Genomic DNA, 21656 nt, shown 5'->3' with positions numbered 1-21656 from the left:
TCAGGTGTATGTTTCAGTTTGAAATTTCAAAATGTTCTTGGGATATGGGGTACTGAAGTTGCATGATCAGCCATGATCATATTGAATGGTGGTGCAGGCTCGAAGGGCCGAATGGCCTACTCCTGCACATATTTTCTATGTTTCTATAACTGCTTAGGCAGCTAGAAGGTGTTTGCACCATTCTTTACTTGTGCATCTGAGATCCAGTTTGCATATCTCTTGGCAGGTATTTTAAGTAAAGACCACAGTATAAAGCACTTTAGCTGTAATGTCATATTTGCAGCAATAGAACAATGTCTTTCATTAAGGACATTTAATGGAGTAGATTAAACTTTATTAACGAGGGAGCTTAAAGCAATACATATTACATCTGAGCATAATCTCTTTAGGAGCTGAATGAATGCAGGAATTGGTTCTCATTTGTGATTATTAACATTGCAAATCTAGAAAACCCAAACTTTATTGGGTTTCCAAAATTCAGAGGTACTAGATGTGAGTTGGTTACATTTTACGATAACTAAAAAGTACCTGTCAACACAACTGGCCCTCCTGTTCCTTCCCATGTCAGTACTGAATGGCCTTTATTACACCAGTATTCTAGTTCCTTTGTTAAACTCTTGAAACCTTTATAGAGAGGTATATTTTAAAAATGTATGATGTAATGTATTTCGTCTTGTGCTTTTGCAGTTTTCACTCTTTTTAAAAATAATATTTTCTCTCTCCTTTCCCCATGGTGTTTGGGGTCCTGTCCATGGCTGCTGGTAGAAAGATAGAAAGAAGAAACGTAAACGTGGAGGGCAGAGAAACCCAAGGCAAAAAGCAAAAAGGGCCACATTACAGCAAAATTCTAAAGGGGCAAAGTGTGTTAGAAAGACCAGCCTGAAGGCTCTTTGCCTCAATGCGAGGAGTATTCGGAATAAGTTGGACGAATTAACTGCGCAGATAGCAGTTAACGGGTATGATGTAATTGGCATCACGGAGACATGGCTCCAGGGTGACCAAGGCTGGGAACTCAACATCCAGGGATATTCAACATTTAGGAAGGATAGACAGAAAGGAAAAGGAGGCGGGGTGGCATTGCTGGTTAAAGAGGAAATTAATGCAATAGTAAAAAAGGACATTAGCTTGGATGATGTGGAATCTGTATGGGTGGTGCTACGGAATACCAAAGGGCAGAAAACACTAGTGGGAGTTGTGTACAGACCACCAAACAGTAGTCGTGAGGTTGGGGACAGCATCAAACAAGAAATGAGGGATGCATGCAATAAAGGTACAGCAGTTATCATGGGTGACTTTAATCTACATATTGATTGGGCTAACCAAACTGGTAGCAATGTGGTAGAGGAGGATTTCCTGGAGTGTATTAGGGATGGTTTTCGAGACTAATATGTCGAGGAACCAACTAGGGAGCTGGCCATCCTAGACTGGGTGATGTGTAATGAGAAAGGACTAATTAACAATCTTGTTGTGCGAGGCCCCTTGAGAAAGAGTGACCATAATATGATAGAATTCTTTATTAAGATGGAGAGTGACACAGTTAATTCGGAAACTAGGGTCCTGAACTTAAGGAAAGGTAACTTTGATGGTATGGGGGGGTGAATTGGCTAGAATAGACTGGCAAAGGATACTTAAAGAGTTGACGGTGGATAAGCAATGGCAAACATTTAAAGATCACATACATGGATGAACTTCAGCAATTGTACATCCCTGTCTGGAGTAAAAATAAAATGGGGAAGGTGGCTCAACTGTGGCTAACAAGGGAAATTAAGGATAGTGTTAAATCCAAGGAAGAGGCATATACATTGGTCAGAAAAAGCAGCAAACACGAGGCCTGGGAGAAATTTAGAATTCAGCAGAGGAGGACAAAGGGTTTAATTAAGAGGGGGAAAATAGAGTACGAGAAGAAGCTGACCGGGAACATAAAAACTGACTGCAAAAGCTTCTATAGATATGTGAAGAGAAAAAGATTAGTGAAGACAAACGTAGGTCCTTTGCAGTCAGATTCAGGTGAATTTATAATGGGGAACAAAGAAATGGCAGACCAATTGAACAAATACTTTGGTTCTGTTTTCATGAAGGAAGACACAAATAACCTTCCGGAAGTACTAGGGGACCGAGGGTCTAGTGAGAAGGAGGAACTGAAGGATCAGGCAGGAAATTGTGTTAGGGAAATTGATGGGATTGAAGACCGATAAATCCCCGGGGCCTGATAGTCTGCATCCCAGAGTACTTAAGGAAGTGGCCCTAGAAATAGTGGATGCATTGGTGATCATTTACCAACAATCTTTCAACTCTGGATCAGTTCCTATGGACGGGAGGGTAGCTAATGTAACACCACTTTTTAAAAAAGGAGGGAGAGAGAAAGCAGGTAATTGTAGACCGGTTAGCCTGACATCAGTAGTGGGGAAAATGTTGGAATCAATTATTAAGGATGAAATAGCAGCGCATTTGGAAAGCAGTGACAGGATCGGACCACGTCAGCATGGATTTATGAAAGGGAAATCATGCTTGACAAATCTTCTGGAATTTTTTGAGGATGTAACTAGTAGAGTGGACAAGGGAGAACCAGTAGATATGGTGTATTTGGAGTTTCAAAAGGCTTTTGACAAAGTCCCACACAAGAGATTGGTGTGCAAACTCAAAGCGCATGGTATCGGGGGTAGTGTACTGATGTGGATAGAGAACTGGTTGGCAGACAGGATGCAGAGAGTCGGGATAAACGGGTCCTTTTCAGAATGGCAGGCAGTGGGGTGCCGCAGGGCTCAGTGCTGGGACCCCAGCTCTTTACAATATACATCAATGATTTGGATGAAGGAATTGAGTGTAATATCTCCAAGTTTGCAGATGACACTAAACTGGTTGGCGGTGTGAGCTGTGAGGAGGACGCTAAGAGGCTGCAGGGTGACCTGGACAGGTTAGGTGAGTGGGCAAATACATGGCAGATGCAGTATAATGTGGATAAATGTGAGGTTATCCACTTTGGGGGCAAAAACGTGAAGACAGAATATTATCTGAATGGCGGCAGATTAGAAAAAGGGGAGGTGCAGCGAGACCTGGGTGTCTTGGTTAATCAGTCATTGAAAGTTGGCATACAGGTGCAGCAGGCGGTGAAGAAGGCAAATGGTATGTTGGCCTTCATAGCTTAGGGGATTTGAGTATTGGAGCAGGGAGGTCTTACTGCAGTTGTACAGGGCCTTGGTGAGGCCTCACCTGGAATATTGTGTCCAGTTTTGGCCTCCTAATCTGAGGAAGGACATTCTTGCTATTGAGGGAGTGCAGCGAAGGTTCACCAGACTGATTCCTGGGATGGCTGGACTGACATATGATGAGAGACTGGATCAACTGGGCCTTTATACATTGGCGTTTAGAAGGATGAGAGGGGATCTCATAGAAACGTATAAGATTCTGACTGGACGGGACAGGTTTGATGCGGGTAGAATGTTCCCGATGTTGTGGAAATCCAGAACCAGGGGACACAGTCTTAGGATAAGGGATAGGCCATTTAGGACTGAGATGAGGCGAAACTTCTTCACTCAGAGAGTTGTTAACCTGTGGAATTCTCTGCCGCAGAGAGTTATTGATGCCAGTTCATTGGATATATGCAAGAGGGAGCTAGATATGGCCCTTTCGGCTTAAGGGATCCAGGGGTATGGAGAGAAAGCAGGAAAGGAGTACTAAGGGAATGATCAGCCATGATCTTATTGGATGGTTGTGCAGGCACGAAGGGCTGGATGGCCTACTCCTGCACCTATTTTCTATGTTTCTATGTTTCTAGCCTTCTGATGCCCTGTACTTTGCACAAGTTTATATTTCGACAGTGAATATCGATGTGCTATTTGATAGTGGAAGACATTGCAGGTGAAGCCACTCTATACTCCAAATATGCAATGGCAGCAGGAGGGTAAAACTGTAAATGTCTCGAGTTTATACAATGACTCAAAGAAGAATAAGAACTGCTTCCAGTACATCAATAGAATAAATGCTAACTCTGTTTCCAAGGAATGTTCTCTTGACAATTTTAGATCCGGAGAAATGCAGGAGTAATTTTAATAGGTAGAAATCTCTTAAATTGCAATGTTTTTTATTGCATCGTTTATGTTACAGAATACATGTTGAAACTACTCACATTTGTATTGAAACTGGAAGCAGGGAAGTAAAGAAAGTATGTAAGAAAAATCATTGAAATTACAGCACAGATCAAAGCTATTTGGTTCACTACACCTGTTCTGGTGGTAGCTCTTCAACTGGAGACATCCACTGTGATGCCATTTATCTGCCCTTTCCTCAGGTCCGTTTATGTATTTCCTCCTCAAAAACATATCCAATTCTTTCAGAAATTATTTTATAATGTTTGCCTCAGTAATCATTTGTGGTAAAACATGAAGAGGAAATACTTTGTGGGAAAAAAATGTCCCAACTGACCTCTTAGTTATTTGTGATATTTCTGAGCCTTTGCTCCCATGTTTCCAATTCATCAACCAGTGGAAGTAATCTTTCACTAATCATCCTCAAAATATTTCATAATTTTGAAAACTTTTATTAGAGCCCCCCCTAAGTTTCCTTATTGTGGTAGAGAAGCACTATTTTTTGATATTTCTTTCACTGTTTCATTCTCGTGAATTGTCACTATAATCTTTTCAACACTTTATTTTCCTGCAATCTGTTGCCCAGAATTGCATGAAGTACTGCTACTCCAGCTGTTACCTTCTACACATTCAACATAAGTTTCTCCCTAATAATGAAAAACTAAAAATGCTGGAAAGTAAAAATAAAAATGCTGGAAATACACAGCGGGTCATGCAGCATTTATAAAGAAAGGTTATATAAAGGTTAATGTTTCGTATGTAGGGCCCTTACAATTGAAAGTTTAAGATAATTAAGGCCATTTGTAGGGTGCAAGAACAAAGTAAGAGAAGGGAGAAAATAAAACAGGTACTCCAACGACAGAGAGAAGGTTAATGATCTGCAAACTGCTCATAGAAAGTAGAGACCACTGGTGTTATCAAAGATTGCCTTAATGAGCCGATCAAAATAACAAAATGTGTAAATAACTGAGAAAAGCCCACATAAGAAAAAAAAGGGAATAAGATGGGGAAAAAATTGAGACGCCTGCGATCTGAATTGAAAATAGAAAATACTTTAAAAAGAACAGTTGGCCTGCCAATCGCCCAAAGAGGAAAATAACAGGTTTATTCAATATAAAACCCAGAACCCTATTCAGATAATTAACTGATTGAGTAATGCATTTTATTGCAAGGATTCACCTTCAGGTATCAGTGATCTTAAAATAGAAACAAGTCAAGAACTTATGATGAACAATATATAATTACAATACATTTCCCACATTACAACAGTGAATACACTCCAAAAGTACTTATTGGCTGTAAAGCGTTTTGAGACAACCTGAGGTTGTGAAATGCACTATATAAATGCAAGTCAGTCTTTGTTTCTTTCTTTCCTTCTTTCTTTCTTTAGAAGAGTACATGAGAGAAAAAGGAATAAAAAGATATGCTGAATGGCTGAGATAAGCTAGATGGAATGGGAGGAGACTCGTGTGGAGTATAATCACCAACACAGACTAGTTGGCTGAATGGCCAGTTTCTGTGCTGTATATCCTGTGTAAATCTATGCAACTGCAGTGTTTCTGCCAGACAGTCTCGAAGTGCATCATTATGTCTCATAGCCCAATTATATTTTATTTGTTACTTCAATGTTGTGACATGCTTTTGGCTTTGTATCAACAATGTGAAGTCAACCAAATAAAAATGTAGGCATCTTGAGATATTGCAAAATTTTAGCATTGCACCAGCTGCAATACAACTAACTGCATGGGAACGTTTAAATTGCATTTTTCACCTTTTTATGGCAAAAAGCCAATTATGCTATCAGTTAACATTCAAATTTAACCAGAGTTTGAATGTAGATGAGCAGAGCGCTGCACATGGTTGCTCCATTTCTCTGGCCAGTGTCGTACAGTGGTATCTGTATAACTCAGCTCGACCAAATTAACATCACTCCAACAAGCGCCAGCCTCAAACTGACATCTGTTGTATAACTGTGCTCTAGTTGCCTTGTAATGGTTTATATTTGATAGACTATTACAACAATTCCACATTAAACTTGATATTCTACGTTGACAGTCTGCAGCAGGTGGTATAAGAGGTATATGTATCTTGCAAGCTATTTGGATTGTCCCATGGCTGCCTTTGTCTGTTTAGTATTGATATCGGAAGCTTTTGTCTGCTAGGCTGAGCAGTTTAAATTTCTCGGGCTTGATGGATTAGAAAAAGTTATTTACTCATTCGTTCTGAAATGCTGCTTCTGCATTGGTATAAATGTATCAATGGGGAAGCCTCTGGTCCTGAGAAGTTTAAACAGATTGAAAGTGCACAACAGCCACCTGTGCAAATCATCTGTAGAAAGAAGCAAGGTATCACCCCCAGAAATTTCCTCAGACTACACCCAACCTACATCCATCCAATCCTAAAATAGGGCCATTCAGTCTGCTGCATAACGAGTCAGTCATAGAGTAAGAGGCTGCAAACAATCTAGAGCAATAGAGGCAGCATATCTCCTATTGCATTTTATCTGCACAGCATCTGTGTACTCCAAGCAATGTAGGAGAGGCTTCCAAGATTCGGGGAGACACAGTTCGTCAAGGGTGAGGCAGTCATTTTTACTGCTGATAGAGGAAGAAGAACAGAAGCAACTGTGGCACATTGTAACACTGCACTGCATGTGCACCTGCAGTAGATGACAGATCTTGGCAACATTCATAGAATCATCGAAGTTTACAGCACGGAAGGAGGCCATTTTGGGCCCATCATGTCCGCGCCGGCCAACAAGAGGCTATCCAGCCTAATCCCATGCTCCAGTTCTAGGTCCGTAACCCTGCAGGTTACAGCACGTTAAGTGCACATCTAAGTACTTTTTAAATGTGGTGAGGGTTTCTGCCTCTACCACCCTTTCAGGCAGTGAGTTCCAGACCCCCACAACCCTCTACGTGAAGAAATTTCCCCTCAAATCCCCTCTTAAACCTTCTATTCATTACTTTAAATTTATGCCCCCTGGTTATTGACCCTTCGGCTAAGGGAAATAGGCCCTTTCTATCCACTATATCTAGGCCCATCATAATTTTATACACCTCAATGAGGTCTCCCCTCAACCTCCTCTGTTCCAAGGAAAACAAACCCAGCCTATCCAATCTGTCCTCATAGCTAAGATTCTCCACTCTCGGCAACATCCTCGTAAATCTCCTCTACACTCTCTCCAGTGCAATCACATCCTTCCTGTAATGCGGTGACCAGAACTGCACGCAATACTCTAGCTCTGGTCTAACTAGTGTTTTATACAGTTCAAGCATAGCCCACCTGCTCTCGTATTCTGTGCCTCGGCTAATAAAGACAAGCATTCCATATGCCTTCTTAACCACCTTATCTACCTTCAGGGATCTGTGGACATGCACTCCCAGGTCCCTTTGTTCCTCTACACTTCACAGTGTCCGACCATTTAATGTGTATTCCCTTTCCTTGTTAGCCCTCCCCAAATGCATTACCTCACATTTCTCTGGATTAAATTCCATTTGCCACTGCTCTGCCCACCTGACCAGTTGATTGATATCTTCCTGCAGTCCGCAGCTTTCTTCTTCATTATCAACCAGACAGCCTATTTTTGTATCATCTGTAAACTTCTTAATCATACCCCCTATATTCAAGTCTAGGTCATTGATGTATACCATAAAATGCAAGGGACCCAGTACTGAGCCCTGCGGAACCCCACAGGAAACATCCTTCCAGTCACAAAAACACCCATCAATTATTACACTTTGTTTCCTGTCTCTGAGCCAATTTTGGATCCAACTTGCCACTTTGCCCTGGATCCCATGGGCTTTTACTTTCATGACCAGTCTGCCATGTGGGACCTTATCAAAAGCTTTGCTAAAATCCATATACACTACATCATACGCATTGCCCTCATCGACCACCTTTCAGTCACAGAGGATTATGGTGCAGGGTTCAAATGAGTGGCACTGCACTTCCCACCCTTTCAGAATTGTCTATTGCAAATTGCAGAATATATCTGCAAAAAATGTGAAAGGGGTAATAAACCCCAGGCTATCCTTTACAGGCTCGCAATGTTACAAGCCAGAGACCCACCTGTAGACATGTTAGGAGCAGAGTAAAGGAACAGGAGGGAGTAGACAATGGTGAACCAGACCAGAGAGTAGAAGAGCAGAGCACAACAGGAAATTCAAAAACATAAGTCAGGTACAGCCTTTATATGAGGGGAGGGGCTGGTTAAATCTTTAGTACATGTTGGACTTGGATTTTTAGTAGAAAGGGTTTGGATTTTTAGTCATGTAGTGGCTGTGTTGTGTTATGTGGTTCGACACCCCTGAAATTACCAGCATCTTATGATTACATCAGGACACAACATGAGTGGATGCTGCGCATTGTAATTTGTTCACTAAAGCTCCATCCATAGCTCGCAATGCAATGTGATGCAGTATTCCCCAAGGTCCGTTCTAGCCCAGCTGGTTACTAACTTGTAATGTTTTTATACAAACGTACAAAATCTTGGCAGAATGTTTTGCTGTAAAGGAAATGAGACATGGTTAAAATTCTATTTGCCCAATTTATTCCAACATTGGTTTTGTTTTTCTTGGCATTCATGTGTTTCTTGAAATATATTTCTAGTCCCCGAGGTCACTGGTTTCAAGGTTATTTCACTGTGCTTCACATATAGCTATGAGAAAAAGATTGGTTTAGCTATGAGAAAACCTTGAGTATTTGTCCTGAGGTGTCAGAGTTAATTCTTGTGTAGAGATCCCATCAGGATAAGGAGTGAAAATACAGTTGCAGTGCTGTTATCTTAAAGCAGACCACTGTTCCCGTTATTGCTGTGATGCACAACTACCTGCCGAAGGAAGGCGATCTCGTTTCTGCCACTGCGTTGTACTGATTCTGCTTGAATTTGTCAACCAAATACTTTTCTGACTTTGATCACCTTTTCCCTCCTCATGGAAAAGTACTGTAGGGGGGGAGGGATTCCTTTCTCTTGATATTTGTAAATCATTTGACGTGGTGGGGTATACATTCTGATTTTTGAAAATTGGACACTTTGGAATCACCTTCTTAGTTCCATAATCAGATCGATGTGTTTGGGTTGCAGGGACAAGAAATACAGCTGTATTTTCACATCCCTCAAGAGATTAGATGATTTTGGAATAATATAGTGCAAAAGCAAAATACTGCGGATACTAGAATCTGAAATAAAAAATTGCTGGAAATGTTGGCGGATCATGCAGCATCTGTGGAGAGAAACAGAGTTAACGTTTCGGGTCGACGACCCTTCGTCAGAATTGGCCATCAACCTGAAACGTTAACTCTGTTTCTATCTACAGATGCTGCCTGACCCGCTGAGATTTCCAGCACAGTAGTGCAAATTGTACATGGTCTTATAGGTGCTATGATCATAATGGTTTTTCTGTATTTCATTTACTTTGGTCTTTCTTCACGCAATCTCCCCCATCAAACCTTGCTCTACGTGCTTTGAAAATGGAAATTGTTCAATTAACTTAGTCTTAAAGAAAACTCATTACACCTTGGCTCACTTACAAGCCAACAATGAGATTGTTATTTTAGTGTATTGTACTTCATCATATTCTCTATCTGTTTCGTCATCCAGGGAGCTCTGACTTTAGTTGTCCTAGCTTTCCCCCTCATGGGAATGTACCTCGACTGTACCCAAACTATTTCCTCTATATCCAGTGTCAGCTGTGGTTCAGTGGGTCTCACTCTCGCCTCTGAATCAGAAGGTAGCGGTTTCAAGTACCACTCCAGGGACTTGAGCACATAAAATCTAGGCTGACGAGATGTTAAACTGAAGCTCTGTCTGCTCTCTCAAGTGGACGTAAAAGATCCCATGGCACTATTTCGATGAAGAGCAGGGGAGATATCCCCGGTGTCCTGGCCAATATTTATCCCTCAATCAACATAACACAAACAGATTATCTGGTCATTATTACATTGCTGTTTGTGGGAGCTTACTTGTGCACAAATTTGCTGCCGCGTTTCCTACATTACAACAGTGACTAGACTCCAAAAGTACGTCATGCTGTAAAGCGCTTTGAGACTCCGGTGGTCATCCGTTGGTCGTGAAGTCACTATATAAATCCAAGTCTTTTCTTTTTAAAGGCAGCCTATTGTTCCATTACCGATTTGCGTGCCTATCTTTGATTCCAGTTTACCCGGGCCAGATCCATTATCATCCCACTGAAATTGGCCTTTCCCCAGTTAAACATTTTTACTCTAATACATCTGAGAATCGGGCTATATATATATATAGAAAGGTCAGAGGAGAAGTGAAAAAGAAAATAAGAGCGGCAAAGGAGTGTATGAGCATAGAATGGCAGCCAACATAAAACGTAATCCCAAAGTATTCTATAAACATATAAATAGTCAAGAGGAGGGGTGGAGCCGATTAGGGACCAAAAAGGAGACCTACGCATAGAGGCAGAGGGTATGGCTGAGGTACTAAATGAGTACTTTGCATCTGTTTTCACCAAGGAGGTGGATGCTGCCATAGACATAGTGAAGGAGGAGGCGATGGAGACACTTGATAGGATAAAAATTGATAAGGAAAAGGTATTAGAAAGGCTGGCTGTACTTAAAGTAGATAAATCACCAGGAGTGGATAGGATGCATCCTAGGATGCTGAGGGAATTGAGGGCGGAAATCGCGGAGGTACTGGCCATAATATTCCAATCCTCCATAGATGCGGGAGTGATGCCAGAGAACTGGAGAATTGCAAATGTTACACCATTGTTCAAAAAAGGGAGTAAAGATAAAACTGCAGGCCAGTCAGTTTAAGCTCAGTAGTGGGGAAGCTTTTAAAAACAATTTTGTCCCTGATTACTAACAGTCACTTGGATAGGGGTGGATTAATTAAAGAAAGCGAATACAGATTTGAAGAGGTAACAGAGAGAGTTGATGAGGGTAATGTGGTTGATGTGGTGTACATGGATTTGCAAAAGGCGTTCGACAAAGTGCCACATAATAGGCTTGCCAGCAAAGTTGAAGTCCATGGAATAAAAGGGACAGCGGCAGCTTGGATACGAAATTAGCTAAATGACAGGAAACTGAGAGTTGTGGTGAGCATAGAAACATAGAAAATAGGTGCAGGAGTAGGCCATTCGGCCCTTCGAGCCTGCACCACCATTCAATATGATCATGGCTGATCATTCACCTCAGTACCCCTTTCCCACTTTCTCTCCATACCCCTTGATCCCTTTAGCCGTAAGGGCCACATCTAACTCCCTCTTGAATATATCCAATGAACTGGCATCAACGACTCTCTGCGGCAGGGAATTCCACAGATTAACAACTCTCTGAGTGAAGAAGTTTCTCCTCATCTCAGTCCTAAATGGCCTATCCCTTATCCTAAGACTGTGTCCCCTGGTTCTGGACCTCCCCAACATCGGGAACATTCTTCCCGCATCTAACCTGTCCCGTCCCATCAGAATCTTATACATTTCTATGAGGTGCCCTCTCATCCTTCTAAACTCCAGTGTATAAAGGCCCATTTGATCCAGTCTCTCATCATATGTCAGTCCAGCCATCCCTGGAATCAGTCTGGTGAACCTTCACTGCACTCCCTCAATAGCAAGAACGTCCTTCCTCAGATTAGGAAACCAAAACTGAACACAATATTTCAGGTAAGGCCTCACCAAGACCCTGTACAACTGCAGTAAGACCTCCCTGCTCCTATACTCAAATCCCCTAGCTATGAAGGCCAACATGCCATTTGCCTTTCACCGCTGCTGTACCTGCATGCCAACTTCCAATGACTGATGAACCATGACACCCAGGTCTCGTTGCACCTCCCCTTTTTCTAATCTGCTGCCATTCAGATAATATTCTGCCTTTGTGTTTTTGTCACCAAAGTGGATAACCTCACATTTATCCACATTATACTGCATCTGCCATGCATTTGTCCACTTTCCTAACCTGTCCAAGTCACCCTGCAGCCTCTTAGCTTCCTCCTCACAACTCAAACCGCCACCCAGCTTAGTGTCATCTGCAAACGATTCTTTTTCGGACCGGAGGAAGGTATACAGTGGTGTTCCCCAGGGGTCGGTTCGAGGACCACTTCTTTTCTTGATATATATTAATGACTTGGACGTAGGTGTACAGGGCACAATTTCAAAATTTGCAGATGACAAAACTTGGAAGTATAGTGAACAGTGAGGACGAGTATGATAGACTTCATGAAGACATAGACAGGTGAAATGGGCGAACACGTAGCAGATGAAGTTTAATGCAGAAAAGTGTGAAGTGATGCATTTTGGTAGAAAGAATGAGGAGAGGACATATAAACGAAATGATGCAATCCTAACGGGGGTGCATGAACAAAGAGACCTGGGGGTATGTGTGCATAAATCATTGAAGATAGGGCAAGCTGAGAAAGTGTTAAAATAGCTTACGGGATTCTGGGCTTCATAAATAGAGGTATAGAGTACAAAAGTGTGGAAATTATGATGAACCTTTATAAAAGACCGTTTCGGCCCCAATTGGAGTATTATGTCCAATTTAGGAAGGATGTGAAGGCTTTGGAGAAGGTGCAGAAAAGATTTACGAGAATGATTCCAGGAATGAAAGATTTCAGTTACGTAGATAGACTGGAGAAGCTGGAGTTGTTTTCCTTGGAGCAGAGAAGATTGAGAGATGATTTGATAGAGGTGTTCAAAATCATGAGGGGTCTGGACAGGATAGACGAAGAGAAACTGAACCCATTGGCAGGAGAACCAGAGGACACAATTTAAGGTGATTGGCAAAAGAACCAAAGGCGATGTAAGAAAAATCGTTTTTGCGCAGCGAGTGGTTAAGATCCGGAATGCACTGCCTGAAAGGGTGGTGGAGACAGACTCAATTTTATCTTTCAAAAGGGAGTTGGATAACTATTGGAAGGAAAACATTTTGAGGGCTACGGGGAAAGGAAAATTTGTAGGGCTACGGGGAAAGGGCAGGGAAGTGGGTCTAGCTGAGAGTTGACATGGGCCGAATGGCCCCTTCTGTGCTGTAACCATTTTATGATTCTGTGATACTTGCTTTGAAGTCATTCTGCTCTGTGTAATGAATTTTCCTTTTCATAAATTGGTTATTTTAATTCTACGAAACCGTTGATAAGAAAGAAGTATATGCAGCCCAAATTCTTCAGCACAGATGAAGGGAATAATTCTGTACTTCTATGTAATTTTGCACAAAGGATTACGCAATGTTATTTACTCGGGTCAGAATCTATTAAGGTGATTTAATAATCCTCAAATGTCTAAATATATTGCCTTGAAAATTGTACATGTATATGAGAAACTCATGATTAACTCTGAAATTTCACAGGCCAGTGTAACTGGGAATACATGGTGAAAATTTTTTTAAAATGTTGTCAATTATTTGAGTTTGTTATACAGGTAAAGTGCGGTATTCACAGGTAAAGTTTTTTTGAAGAACAAATAATACGAAAAAACTGAAAATGTTAGTAGCTTGAAATAAAAACAGGTAAGGCTAGAAATACTTGTCAGTTAGCATCTGTGAGAAAAGATAGGTTATGATGTTTCAGATGTGTACTCTTCAGAACTGAAGAGTATTAGATAATCAGACATATTAGTAAAGTTTTGCAAAAAAGGGGCCAAGTGAGACCGAAAAAACCAATGAGATATACCAATCACAAAGAGGGAGTTAATGAATGGAATGATCTGCAAACTTCAGTACAAACTTAGATGATCTAAAAGAGGTGAAGAGAGCTGGAAGATGACCACACAAATAAAGGAGAAAAGAATGAAGAAAGTGGGGCTGGGGGAGATGGGGGGGAAGGCAAGCTACAACTGTAGCAAGTCTGAAATTAAAACATACAATAGTAACAAAACCGTGGGTTCATCAGTCCCGAGAGAGAAAACAAACCGACTTCACCATAAACATCAACCTGCCACACCTCCCCGTCATCGACGAACACACACCCATCCCCTAAACATCATAAAGATCCCCCGATGTTATGAAAATAGAGGATATAGGTAAAGAGAATGGTGTCTATCTTTCCCAAAACTTGCTGTTTGAACCTTTCCAATGAGATTTCTACCCCTTCCTCAGCATTGAAATGGCCTAACCAAAATCACAAATGATAGAGGAACCGAGGGAGCTTGGCATGCATGTCCACAGATTCCTGACAGGAAGATAAGGTGGTTAAGAAGGCATACAGAATACTTTTCTTTATTGGCCGAAGCACAGAATATAAGAGCAGGGAGGTAATGCTAGAAATGTATAAAACACTAGTTCGACCACAGCTAGAGTACACTTCTGGTCACCACATTACAGGAAAGATGTGATTGCACTAGAGAGGTGTATAACATTATTTGGAGTCTAGATAGAGTGGATAGGAAGGACCTATTTTCCCTAGCAGAGAGCTCAGTAACCAGGGGCATAGATTTGAAGTTATTGGTAGAAGGATTAGAGGGGAGTTGAGAACTTTTTTCACCCAGAGGGTGCTGGGGGTCTGGAACTCACTACCTGAAAGGGTGGTAGAGACAGAAACGCTCATCACATTTTAAAAATAGGTGCCGCAACCTACAAGAGTACGGACCAAGAGCTGAAAAGTGGGATTAGGCTGGATAATTCTTTTTCAGCCAGCACAGACAAGATGGGTCAAACGACCTCCTTCTGTGCTGTTTATTTCTATGATTCTATGACCTCTCTGCAGCTTTTGACATGGTTGGTCACACCATCCTCCTCTAACACTTTGTCTACATTGTCTAGTTTGGTGGAACCACCATCAATTGAACATAACGTAAGAAATAGGAGCAGGAGTAAGCCATATGGCCCCTCGAGTCTGCTCTGCCACTCCGTAAGATCATGGCTGATCTTTGACCTCATTTCCACTTTCCCGCCCTATCCACATTGATTCTCTTAGTATCCAAAATCTATCAAACTCAGTCTTGAATATACTCAAAGGCTGACCATCCACAGCCTTCTGGGGTCGAGAGTTCCAAAGATTCACAATTCCCTGAGTGAAGACATTTCTCCTCATCTCAGTCCTGAGACTATGACCCCTAGTTCTAGACTCTCCAGTCAGAGGAAACTCAGTGTCAACCCTGTCAAGCCCGATAAGAAGATTATGTTTCAATGAGAGCTTAATAGTAGCTTTCAAAAGGAAATTGGATAAATACTTGAAGGAAAAATTGCAGCGATGTGGGGAAAGAGCAGGGGAGTGGGACTAACTGGATAGCTCTACAAAAGAGCCAGTGCAGACTCAATGGGCCGAATGGCCTCCTGTGCTGTACAGAGCCACAAAGGTAATAATCTCTGGATTACTACCCGAGCCACGAGCAAATTTGCATGGGTTAAATGAGATCAGAGAGTTAAACACGTGGCTCAAAGACTGGTGTGGGAGAAATGGATTTTGGTTCGTGGGATACTGGCACCAGTACTAGGGTAAGAGGGAGCTGTTTTGTTGGGACGGGCTCCACTTAGACCGTGTTGGGACTAGGGTCCTGGCGAATTAATTAACTAGGTCTGTAGAGAGGGCTTTAAACTAATTAGTGGGGGGGAGGATTCAGGTGAACGAAAATTTAAAAAGTCAAAGAACAAGGAGAAGGCAATAGATCAGGATAGCACTCGGGAAAATAAAAACCAGAGCGTGCCACGAAGGGACAGTGTATAAACATAAAGGTGAATCAGAAAGTGGGGTCAAAGCAGGAAAAAATGGTAAAAAAACAAATTTAAAAGCTCTTTATCTGAATGTAGGTAGCATTCGTAACAAAATAGATGAGTTGACGGCACAAATAGATACAAATGGGTATGATCTGATCATCATTACAGAGACGTGGTTGCAAGGTGACCAGGACTGGGAACTAAATATTCAGGGGTATTTGACAATTCGGAAGGACAGACAGAAAGGAAAAGGAGGTGGGGTTGCACTGATAATAAAAGGATTTGATCAGTGTGTAATGAGAAACGATATTGGCTTAGAGGATCAAGATGTTGAATTAGTTTGGGTGGAGATAAGGAATAATAAAGGGAAAAAGTCGCTGGTGAGCGTAGTCTATCGGCCCCCTAACAGTAGCTACACTGTTGGACGGAGTATTAATCAAGAACTAAAGGAACGACAATAATCATGGGTGATTTTAATCTTCATATTAATTGGACCAAGCAAATTGGCCAGGGTAGCCTTGAGGAAGAGTTCAGAGTGTATCTGATATAGTTTCCTTGAACCGTACGTTGCAGAACCAATCAGGGAGCAGGCTATCTTAGATCTAGTACTGTGTAATGAGACAGGACTTATAAATGATCTCCTAGTAAAGGATCTTCCCGGAATGAGTGACCATAACATGGTTGAATTTCAAATTAAGTTGGAGGGTGAGAAATTTGGTTCTCAAACCAGTGTCCTAAGCTTAAATAAAGGAGACTACAAAGGTATGAGGACAGAGTTGGCTAAAGTGGACTGGGAAAATAGATTAAAGTGTGGGACAGTTGATGAGCAGTGGTAGACATTTAAGGAGATATTTCATAACTCAAAAAAAATATATATCCCACTGAGAAGGAAAGACGTAAGAGAAGGGATAACCATCCGTGGCTAAATAAGGGATGGTATCAAATTGAAAACAAGGGCATACAATGTGGCCAAGACTACTAGGAGGCCAGAGGATTGGGAAACTTTTAAAAGCCAGCCAAGAACGACTAAAAAAAATGATAGAGTGGGAAGATAGATTATGAAAGTAAACTAGCCCGAAATATAAAAACACATAGTAAGAGTTTCTATAGGTACATAAAAAGGAAAAGAGTGGCTAAAGTAAATGTTGGTCCCCTGGAAGATGAGACTGGGGAATTAATAATGGAGAACAGGAAAATGGCAGAGACATGGAACAAATATTTTGTATCGGTCTTCACGGAAGAAGACACTAAACCATCCCAATAGTGGATGATCATTGGGCTATAGGGAGGGAGGAACAATCACTATCACTAATGAAGTAGTACTCGGTAAAATAATGGGACTAAAGGCGGACAAGACCCCTGGACCTGATGGCTTACATCCTAGGGTCTTAAGAGAAGTGGCTGTAGAGATAGTGGATGCATTGGTTGTAATCGAAGGGCCGAATGGCCTACTCCTGCACCTATTTTCTATGTTTCTATGTTTCTACCAAAATTTGCTGGATTCTGGGGCGGTCTCAGCGGAATGGAAAACCGCAAATGTAACACGGTTATTTAAAAAAAGGAGGCAGACAAAAAGCAGGAAACTATAGACCAGTTAGCTAACATCCATCGTTGGGAAAATGCTGGAGACCATTATTAAGGAAGCAGTAGCGGGACATTTGGAAAAGCATAATTCAATCAAGCAGAGTTAGCATGGTTTTATGAAAGGGAAATCATGTTTGACAAATTTGCTGGAGTTCTTTGAGAATGTAATGAGCAGGGTGGATAAGGGGGAACCAGTGGATGTGGCGTATTTGGATTTCCAGAAGGCATTCGATAAGGTGCCACATAAAAGGTTATTGCACAAGATTAGGGGTTAGGGATAATATATTAGCATGGATAGAGGATTGGCTAGAAAACAGAGAGTCGGGATAAATGGGTCATTTTCCGGTTGGCCTCAACTATTTACAATCTATATTAATGACTTGGATAATTCCATCTCGGATCACCTGGCCAGAAAAGGGCTATCTGGGTTAGGGGCAAATAGGACATTGAAATTACGAACATTCTAGTTCAGCTTGAGACAGTAGCCAGAGAGGGGGATGGTAGGGATGTAAAAGGTCCGAAAATTGTAGTGACGCCACTCTTCCTTCGGCTTCTTCCTCTTCTGCGTCTTCCTCTTCCCTCTGAAAGGATGCTATAAATCTGGCATAAAATGCTGGAAGTACTCAGCAGGTCAGGCAGCATCTCGACCTGAGATGTGAACTCATTTTTTCTGTCTCCACCGATGTTGTCTGACCTATTGAGTATTTGCAGCATTTTCTGTCTTTTCGGAGCCCTTCCTTTACCATCCGAGGCCTTGCAAGCTTCCAGCAGTACACCCTACACACTTTCAAAAAAACACACTTTTAACATGTATTGCAGCAAGCCACAACTTCAATAAAACAAAAATAAAAATCAAGTGCAAAAGCTTAATTGCAGCCTTACCTGAAAGATGTGTATGTCTCTTTTAAGAGGTACTGCCCGCACCTCTGAGTCTGCTTGCACGCTGATTTTACATGATGTAGTAAATTATGATTTTACATTAAAATGGTTCAACGGTCGACAACAACTTGCGTTTGTGTAATGCCTTTAAAATGTACAAAAATGTCGCATGGCACTTAATGGAAGCATGGGGGGGGGGAAAAGTGGATTCTGAGACAGAGGAAAAGTGGCCAAAAACTTGGGCAAAGAGGTGGGATTTAAGGGAGGGTCTTAAAGCAAGAGAGGGAGGTGGAGAGGCAATGCTGGGCAGTCATACCTCTGAAAAATACAGCACCAACAGCTTAAAATTGTTAAATTAAACCGTTTCAATGAACTGATTAATTTAAAGGTTCTTTTGTTTTGTTCTTTTGAAGAATGTTTTAGTTTGAACAATAAGTGCTGATGACATCATGGGAAAGTTTGGAATAGTTACTGAGGTAAAATCAAAGTGCTGTTGATTCAGAAGTGCTTTAGATTATTGGTTGTTAATTCGTTATCTCACCCGGCCTGCTTCAGTAACTCCTTCAAGTGATTCCTGTGATAATATCATTGACGTTTGTCATGTATACCAAAAATATCCAATCAACAAATTGTTGAAACAAAACAAAGAAATTGGTATCAACAATTTTTAACTTTCCTTTTCAGATTCCATCTTTAAATATTTTTCAAATATCTCCCTGACACCCACCAAAAAATTGAGATCACATCCACTTACCGAAGATGCTATCTGATCTATAATTTAATTTTAGTGAGCATTTTATTTGTGGCATTAGTGGTACTTTACTATAAAGATGGCAGCACATGCTTGTCATTGTAACTGTTGTATGATTTTTGTGGCCGCATAATTAATTAAATACATACATTCCAGATATTCCTTTATCTGTTGTAATTGGATAACCCTCAAACCAAAGCAGGATTGAATTAACTTGTATAGTTTGTTGTATATCATTTTCTATAGTTGCTAACAATTCAAATTGATTGACAGTTGTACATGTTTTAAAGTATTACTTACATTTGTAGGAACAACTTGAGTTAGGGAAATTAAGGTCTAGACTCCATCCAAAACCTCTTGGCTCTAGTTGAATAAACTACAAGTGAAAGTTGCATGTGGGCTTTGCAGCAAAGCTAAACTATCAAAACCATCCATTGTTGATCAAAATCTTTAAATAAAGAAATAACTTGCATTTATATGCACGACTTCAGGATGCCCCAAAGTGCTTTACAGCCAATTATGTACTTTTGAAGTCCAGACCCTGTTGTAATGTAGGAAATGTGGCAGCCAATTTGTGTACAGAAAGGTCTCACAAACATCAATGTGACAATGACCAGATAATCTATTTTAGTGATGATGGTTGTGGGTTAAATATTGGCCAGAACACTAGGGAGAACTCCCCTGCTCCTCTTCGCAATAGTGCCATGGGATCTTTTGCGTCCACCTGAGAGAGCAGATGGGACCTCTGGTCCACCGTCTGATCCAAAAGACGGTGCATCCGACAGTGCAGCATTCCATCAGTGCTGCACTGGAATGTCAGCCTAGATTTTGTGCTCAAGTCTCTGGAGTGGGTCTTGAATCCATAACCTTCTGACTCGGATGAGAGTGCTACCCACTGAGTAATGGCTGACACCTATATAATTTATACAGAATGATATTCTGATTAATGCTGAAATATTGAAATGGATGTGGTATTGATGATTAGCAGATGCCTGGAAACATTCCCACTCTTAGTTGGGCTCATCTGTTTGCAGGGCAGTTTTTTACATCTTCTATCGCGAGCCATCTGTAGTTGTGTGAATGAAGCGGAAATAAAACATTTGTTCAGTTAGTCACCGATTGATCATGTTAATTAAATTCCAAAATTGAACTGGCTGCTTTGGATTAATTTTTCAAATCGCTCAATTTGGACACCAGAGGTTCCTAATAATAATAAATACAAGTAAGTGCACAATGACTGAAGGATTTTGGGAAAGTATCCGTGATGAAGTTGCATAACTAGCGAACAAACATCACTGGTGCATATAAATATTAATGCCAATTGTATTGAATCCTATTTGAGGGAACAAGCAGATTGAAAAACTGAAAAATGGGAGTTTGTTCTCTTGATCCTTTGTGTTACTGAAAACACTCTTGACAGATGGTGAGTTTGTGGTAGAATTATTTTCAATTCCAAATTGTAGAATGGTTTTACCAATGCTAAGAATCGTAGATTGAAATCTTCCAGTTATAGTTTATGCGTCTAAGATCCTAGTGAGAGGGTGATTGTTGCTTATTGTTAACAGTGCCAAATTAAGTGATCCACAAGTATATTCTATATAGTGACTAATGTTTTGATTCATCTTGGGCTATATAGTCAAAGGGTCAGAGCACACATATCGGGCATTGATTGAGCTTGTATGGAGTGCTAGTGTGCCTCCCCTCTTCCCCGCCCCCCTCCCACCCCCCAATAGGGTAGTGCATACACTTATGATCAGCATATTATGAGAAAGCCATCCAGGCATTGGAGAATATTTTTAAAAGGACAACCAATACCTGGGATTAGTCACCTGAGTTATGAGAAGTGGCTGCAAAAGCTGGGAATATTTCCACTGGAGAAGTGATGGTTCAGATTGGTCTTACTGAAATATTCAAGATTATTAATGTCATAGATAAAGACAAACATGAAAATGTTTAACCAGCCACAGATGTTATGATGAGAGCATGGTCTGAAACTTAGAAAAGGAAGAGTGAAAACATAGTTAGATTTAGTGGGTGATGAAGATATGGAATAGACTGCCAAGGGAGGCAGTGGGGGTTGATTGCATCAATAAATTCAGGAGAGGATTGCACAAGTATCCAGTGAAAAACTTCATATAGAAAGGTATGATGCACATCGTGGAATACATTTGAGAGACATTGCGACCAGTCACATGGGATACAGTGGCCTTTTTCTATGTTCCCAATTGTTTCTGAATTACTGAATAAGTATTACTCCTTTATAAATTTTCAACTCAGCCTATTAATACCATTTTTAAAAGTTACATACAGAACTTGGAAGTATAGCTAGAGGCATTTCCAGTTTGAACGAACATTTATGTGATATTTAAAATTTTTTTTTTAACTTTTCCATTCTATAATTCCATTAAAATAAAATCACATCTTTGTCCTTTTTAGGCAGATTGTCAACTAGAGCAGATTCGGCAACACTACTATGAACTATCACTGGAGTATGTGTGTAAGGTGCAAGAAATTCAAGAACGCAAGAAGTTTGAGTTTGTGGAGCCTGTAAGTAAAACAATCAAATTTAGAGGAAAACTTAGATTATTTTTCTACTCTTTTTCCCAGGAAGTAACTGTCCACTTATTCATAAGAGTTTGCACTGAAATTGAGAGCATAATAACTTTTTCCTGTTCCCTAAAACTGTCGACATGGGCCACCACAGTGTGGAAATTCATTTTGATTTGATCCTAATTCCAATT

At 40.9% G+C, this 21656-nt stretch overlaps 1 protein-coding gene across 2 annotated transcripts in view; it reads left to right on the top strand.

Annotated features, from left to right (window-relative positions):
• The window catches only part of arhgap10 (Rho GTPase activating protein 10), a 279199-nt gene that overhangs the window by 128675 nt on the left and 128868 nt on the right, over positions 1–21656 (top strand). For both annotated transcript variants that reach the window (XM_070871493.1, XM_070871488.1), the window contains one exon: positions 21352–21462. In XM_070871493.1, coding sequence (XP_070727594.1) covers positions 21352–21462 — 111 coding nt within the window. The remainder of the gene's footprint in view (positions 1–21351; positions 21463–21656) is intronic.

This window comes from Pristiophorus japonicus, chromosome 2, assembly GCF_044704955.1.
Source record: "Pristiophorus japonicus isolate sPriJap1 chromosome 2, sPriJap1.hap1, whole genome shotgun sequence".
Lineage (NCBI taxonomy): Eukaryota > Metazoa > Chordata > Chondrichthyes > Pristiophoridae > Pristiophorus > Pristiophorus japonicus.
Note: the sequence above shows the minus strand (reverse complement) of the source record. Positions and strands in the feature narration are given on the sequence as shown.